At 34.8% G+C, this 7,092-nt stretch overlaps 1 protein-coding gene across 1 annotated transcript; it reads right to left on the minus strand.

The window, feature by feature from the left end:
• Nucleotides 1-5,934: 5,934 nt before the first annotated feature.
• Nucleotides 5,935-6,645, minus strand: LOC141588724 (uncharacterized). Its single transcript, XM_074410151.1, has one exon. It carries the CDS (start codon nucleotides 6,643-6,645, stop codon nucleotides 5,935-5,937), a length of 711 nt encoding a protein of 236 aa, XP_074266252.1.
• Between the last annotated feature and the right edge of the window lie 447 nt (nucleotides 6,646-7,092).

A 7,092-nucleotide genomic window follows, 5' to 3' on the forward strand; every position in this document is an offset into this window, starting at 1 on the left:
ATATGTTTATATTTTCATATGCTTAGGTTGACAAAGTTATATTTATCATTTAAAATATTTTAATATTTAATAAAGTATTATTTTACAGTTTAATATATAATTTTTTTGTATTAATTAGTTTTTTTTAATTGGTGTATTGTCGATATGAGATTTTAAGTTACTAATAAAAGTGTTTGGATTTGCAGGTTTACTTGCGTGAGGAGTTTCGACACTTGCAACTAAGCATTTGATCCGTTTGGCCCTCATTTAGGTTAATATTTTTGGTTTGATTAATTTGATTGCCACTAACAAATGCTAAATTTTGTGAGTTTCGTTTAAGCAGAAACATGTGTATACATTCATGTTGAGGTTCTACTTAAAATTCCATTGTAACAGTGCAAAAGTGTAACAATTCTCAAACTATGATAACAAATGACTACATCAACTAAGAGTATTTTCTTATTATATATGTGAGTAATTAATTTAGGTGATGGTTTATGCTCTTGTAACTTTCAATCCCTTATTCACGACTTCCAATCTAACACATTTGGTCTATTATAGCTTTATGGTTTCCTATTCTTTTCACTTGGTTTTTAATTTTCTAATACATTTCATGTAAAATATTCAATTTTATAAACAATGTCTTTCCATTTAAGTCAAAGTATTTGTATTTTTATGAAGTTTTAAAACATAAATTGGTGATTAAATTTTCATCAAGGAGAAATTTGTTGTAAACTTGACCTTGTGATATTAATTGATATTTATATGTTTATCATTCATAGATATATATATATATAAAAAAATGACTCTTACTCTACAAATATGGTGGATATTAGTGCTTATTGTTGTTTGTTTCTATTAGCTTTTCATATTCTATCAATGCACAAATATTTGTATGCATATGAGCACTAAATTAGGCCAATTCCGTATCTTATGAATTTTGGAAAATTTAACCCTCTCACGATTAATTTTTCTCTATTATCCCAACTTAAATTTTCAAATCACAATTGTTGTAAATCATCGATATTAAGATTTTTGGTTGTAAATAGAAAAAAAATAAGAGAAAATAATTTCCATGAACAAAAAAAAAAAAGAATTAGTTTTGTTGCCAAGTTAGATGAGTTACAAATGCGTATTTTACTACATTTCTCTTTGTTTATTACAATTAAAACTTTTGAGCAAATTAAATAACACTATTAAACCAATTTTATAATATAGAAGTCTCACGAATTATTGGTAGTTATAAATTGGTATTCATAAATTTTGACATAATTGCGTACAAAATTATTAATGTATTCACCTTTTAATTAATTATTCATGCATCTCAACAAATACCATGATCTAAACTGGGGATGGCGGGGAAGAGGATAAAATGGTTGACCAAAGGATCCGAATGACGATAATTTAACCTTGGCGAGATCTACAGCTCAGGCAAAAAACGGGACTAGCAATAGAGAGAGCAAAAATGAAGAATGACTGTTGTTTTGTGTTGGTTTCACCGACAGAGATACAACCAAATTTTAAAATGAAAGCAGAAATTCAAAACCGGGTTAGTTCTCATAAGTCATAACCAACCAAAAAGCAGAAAAGGAGAAAATAACGACAAAAAAATAATACCAATTGGCCTCCAAAATGGATAAAAAGGGGAAAAATGAAAAATCGAAACAAAGGCTTACGGAAGGAAACCCAACAAAGAAACTTAAAACAAAAAAATCCGTGATTCTCACGGGTCCCAAAACTAGTTTCTCTAATCAAAATACATTTTAAGGAGAGACATGAAATATAAGTGAATTGTCAAATAATATTCTACTCCATAAAAAATACACTAAAAAGTAAAACTCTATAAATACCATGCATATATTGCAACGGGTCTATATTAGTAACTCTATAAATACCGCGTATTTATTGCGCAAGATCTAAACTAGTTGTACATTAAGTGTATATTTTGTTAATATAACCAATAAATTTTGTTTAATTATACCAAATAATGTGTTTGAATAAACCAAAATCAGGATCTTCAATGAATAACATTGGTCACTTTTTTTTTTTTTTTTTTTTTTTTTTTTTTTTTTTTTACCATCTAATAAAAGATTATTTTAACTTAACTACAGATTTCGAATTAGCTCTAAAAATCTGTAAAAATTTACGAAGAAGAGAATAGCATACTAATTCACGTGTGATCGTGAATATGGGTGGAGCAACAAAGTTATTAATTTTTTTTTTTTAAAGTGATGTGATTTTCAACCTTTCCATTCTTGTTACTGTACAACTTTTTCCAACATATTAGAGGGTCCAATACTGTTAATCAAAAATTATTTTTCTCCTAAACTATTAACATCCTTGATAATGGCCGAGCAGAAATTATCATTTAAGACGGAAATATTTGTCTTAAGTTTAAAATGAGTCAAATAATAACTCATTTGTATTGATATGACAAATAGAGCAAACTCTTTGGCCAACCGTTTACCTCTTCGTGAGAGCACGCGCGACGGGAGGATTATACGTTTGTTGTCGACAGTGGACACCCGGTTTACACCAAAAACAAATATCTTGTTATTTCTTAGACATTTCACTTTTATCGTATTTCATATATTTAAACCCTTTCACCATTAAAACATATATATCCGTCTTAAGAAAGACTACAAGAACTTGTCCCCTTTGCACCTCAGTGGAAATCCGCCACTCGGTATTGTTAATTGATTGCTCGGCAATTTAAATAAAAGAAAGTATGACATTTTTCAGCATATATATTGTGATCAAATAAAAAAGGAAATCTAATATCTGTAGAGACAGAGGAAAAGTAAGAGGTGAGCAAAATAGATTACTTCCACTTATGGTAAATACCAATTTACATAGAGGTTCTTATATAGTATCCAAAAAACCGACATACCCAAAAACAGATCAAATCAGCCCATAGCCCATAACTCCTATTTGACCCATTAACAAAATATTAAACCACATAATTATAATTATAATACATTTAATTAATTTTGAATCAAACTATTCAACACTCCCCCTTGATTCAAAATTACCGACTCCTAGCTGCGACACAAAAAACTGATGCTTGGCCTGCGAAAATGACTTTGTGAAGATATCTGCCGTCTGCTCATTTATGCCACAAAACTTCAGCATCATTTTTCCTTCGGCCACTAGCTTTCAGATGAAATGATATTGCACATCTATGTGCTTAGTTCTACCATGGAATGCTGGATTTTTCGCCATAGCTATAGCTGACATATTATCACAAAAGATAATTGTAGCTTCCTTTTGTTCAACATGAAAATCCGCTAACAATTTTTGGAGCCATAAAGCTTGTCTTGCTGCTGTCGTGGCTGCTATATATTCGGCTTCAGACGACGACAAAGCAATAGTCTCTTGCTTCTTTGAGCTCCAAGTGATTGCTCCAGAACCAAGACTAAAAATATTACCGGAAGTGCTTTTTCTATCATCTATACATCCAGCCCAATCACTATCAGTAAACCCAACCAACTTAAAATTTGGTACCTTAGTATACCATATTCCAAAATTTACCGTTCCAGGCACATAACGGAGTATCCGTTTTGCTGCACCAAAATGTTGTCTCGTGGGATTATGCATATACCTAGACACCACACTCACAGGAAAAGCAATGTCGGGCCTAGTATGTGTAAGGTAATTTAGACCCCCTACAAAACTTCTGTACATCCTCCCATCAGTTTGTTCAGTACCATCTTGACGTCGTAATTTCTCATTTATATTCATAGGAGTAGGTGCGGGTTCACAATTTGTCATGTGAAATTTCTTAAGCAAATTTGTAGCATGCTTCTCTTGACACAGAAAAATACCATTTTCACATTGTTTTACCTCAAGACCCAAAAAATATTTAAGCAAACCCAAATCCGTCATCTCAAATTTTTTCATCATGCTAGTCTTAAATTTATCAACTAAGCGCTGAGATGAACCGATATAAATCATGTCATCAACATATAAGCATACTACCAGAAAATCATTACCTTCCCGCTTCAAATAAAGAGTCGGCTCATTTTCACTTCTTTTGAAGCCGCTAGATAGGAAGAAAGTATCAATTTTGCTATACCATGCTCGCGGAGCTTGCTTCAAACCATAAAGAGCTTTGCGTAATCGATACACTTTATTTTCATGCCCACTAAAAACAAAGCCCTCTGGTTGAGAAACATAGACCTCCTCCTTCAACTCTCCATTTAAAAATGCCGACTTCATATCAAATTGGTACACGGGTAACTGAAACTGTGCAGCTACGGCCAGAAATGTTCTCACCGTTTCAAATCTAGCAACAGGTGAGAATGTCTCGTCAAAATCCACTCCTTGCCGTTGTGAGTACCCTTTAGCTACAAGCCTTGCTTTGTGTTTTTGAATACTCCCATCAGAGTTGTACTTAGTTCGGAATACCCATTTTAACCTAATTTCATTTTTGCCTTCGGGTGGATCAACTAACTCCCACGTTTCATTTTTCTCTATAGCTGACATCTCCTCCTTCATAGAATCTAGCCACACTTCACTCATGGCTGCTTCTTCATAGGTAATAGGATCTGAGACATATAATGCGAAATTACTTGTCCGGTAAATATCTTGAATTGATCGGAAATTTTTTGGAGGTGTGCTACTAGTGGTGCTTGATGATGACGAGTGAGCACCGCTAGGTGGGCTGCTGGTTTGAGGAGATGAAGGGCTGTTGGGTGGAGTAAATGTGTCACTTCCGCCATCGCTCATCGTCGCCTTGCACAATTTTTTTCTCGCTCGGAAAATTCACAAACCGGAGTCGAGAGCGCCATATCACAATTCCACACCCATTTTCCTGCTTCATCAAACTTAACATCTCTACTTATAATAACCTTGCCACTTACAGGGTTGTATAACTTGTACGCTTTAGATTCAATGCTATAGCCAAAAATTATACATTTTACTGACTTGCTATCCAGTTTGTGACGTAAATTACTAGGAACCAAAGCATAAGCTAAACAACCAAATATTCTTAAGTGTCTTACCCGAGGTTTCTTACCTCTCCATGCTTCAAACGGGGTTTGATTTGAGACGGCTCTTGTTGGGGAAATATTTAAGAGATACACCGCTGTTGCTACTGCTTGTCCCCAAAATTTATTTGGCAACCCCTTTTCCTGAAGCATACTTCTGGCCATCTCTACAATCGTCCTGTTTTTGCGCTCAGCAATGCCATTTTGCTGCGGTGTATAGGGCGCAGTAAGCTCCCTACGGATACCATGAACATCACAAAAAACATTGAATTCTTTGGACAAGAATTCACCACCACGATCCGTTCGTAGTGTCTTAATACGCCTGCCACTCTGATTCTCAACCATTGCTTTGAATTTTTTGAAGTAATCAAAAGCCTCTGACTTGAGCTTTAAGAAATAAACCAAACACATCCGACTATAATCATCAATAAATAATAAGAAATAACGATTTCCACCAATTGACTCCGTTTTCATTGGACCACATATGTCGGAATGAACAAGATCAAGAAAATTAGAGGCTCTCCATGACTTTCCACTAGGAAATGGTGCTCTACTTTGTTTACCGTAAATGCACCCTTCACACAATACATGATCACCAATTTTAGGCAAACCTACTACCATCTCAGTTTTACTCAATAATTTTAACCCATTTACGTTCAAATGACCATAACGCAAATGCCATAACTTAGCTTCGGAATTTTTTTTCTTTAACAACCAGAGCACTACCCAATTCACTAGACACATCCAATGAAAACATATTGTTAGGTGACTTGTGTATATTAGCAATAGTGTGGCTTGACCTTTTATCGCTAATAACACACGAATCATCTTCAAATTTTACAGAATACCCATTACTCACCAACTGTCCAACACTTAACAAATTATGAGCAAGACTCGGAACAAATTGTACATCATTAAGTAATTTAACATCACCTTGCATTGTTTTTACAGCAATTGTGCCTTTCCCCTAGATAACCAAATTCTTGTCATCTCCAAGACGGACTTCACATTTTTTCGTCTCATCAAGATCCTTAAACAAAGATCTTGCTCCGGTCATATGATTTGAACACCCGCTATCTACATACCATAGGTCGTTGCTCATATTAGGTGCACTTGAATGTGTCATGAACAAGTTGCTTTCCTCCTCCACTTTCTCTGTGAAATTGGCTTTGGACTGATCATTCTTCGTCTTGAACCAGCAATTTGCTTCTTTGTGCCCGTACTTCTTACAGTGATAACATTGAACCAAGCTCCTATTTTGACGGTCTTCACCAAAGTATCCTCTTCCTCTGCCTCGGCCGCGACCTCGGCCTCTAAAACCACCTCTAAAACCGCCTCTGTTGTAACCTCTACCATGTGAATTTTCTGTCTTCCCCTTATCATGAGAAGACTCCCCTTTCACCTGAAATGCTTTCTCATCTATTTTTTCACAGGACCTATTAAGCCTATCCTCATGAGCCAACGATGAGCCCTTTAATTCATCAAACGTATAAGTCGATAAGTCTCTCGACTCTTCAATAGCAGACACCACATGATCAAACTTTTGAATTAAAGTCCTTAAAACTTTACTTACGACCACCTTATCATCAATAATTTCACCATAAGATCTCATACTGTTAATTAATTCGGACAGTCGGGACAAATAATTTTGAGCTGACTCGTCTTTCTGCATAACCATTAATTCAAAATCACGACGAAGGGTTTGAAGTTTTACTTGAATTACCTTTTTATCTCCCATAAACTCTTGCTTTAAGATGTCTCATGCTTCCTTTGATTTAGTAGCAGCTGCAATTCGGGGGAAAATAGCATCATCAAGGGCTTGTTGAATGAAAAATAGAGCCTTTGCATCCTTCTTACGATTCTCTCGTAACTGTGCATCAGGTTCCGTGGCCTGATTTCCCTGGGCTTCTGCAGACCCGTTTCCCACCAAGTCCCATAGCTCTTGAGACTTGAATAAAGTCTTCATTTTAAGGCTCCAAAATTGATAATTTTGCCCCTTAAAAATTGGAATTAAGGGTTGTGATGATGGATTATTTGACGCCATTGATGTTGCTAATCAAAGCTTTCTGATTTGTTTTCAATTTATTGGATTTTTCTTTTTCTTTTTTGTTGTTTTTCTTTCTTG

Source organism: Silene latifolia, chromosome 6 (genome assembly GCF_048544455.1).
Source record: "Silene latifolia isolate original U9 population chromosome 6, ASM4854445v1, whole genome shotgun sequence".
NCBI classification, from domain to species: domain Eukaryota; kingdom Viridiplantae; phylum Streptophyta; class Magnoliopsida; order Caryophyllales; family Caryophyllaceae; genus Silene; species Silene latifolia.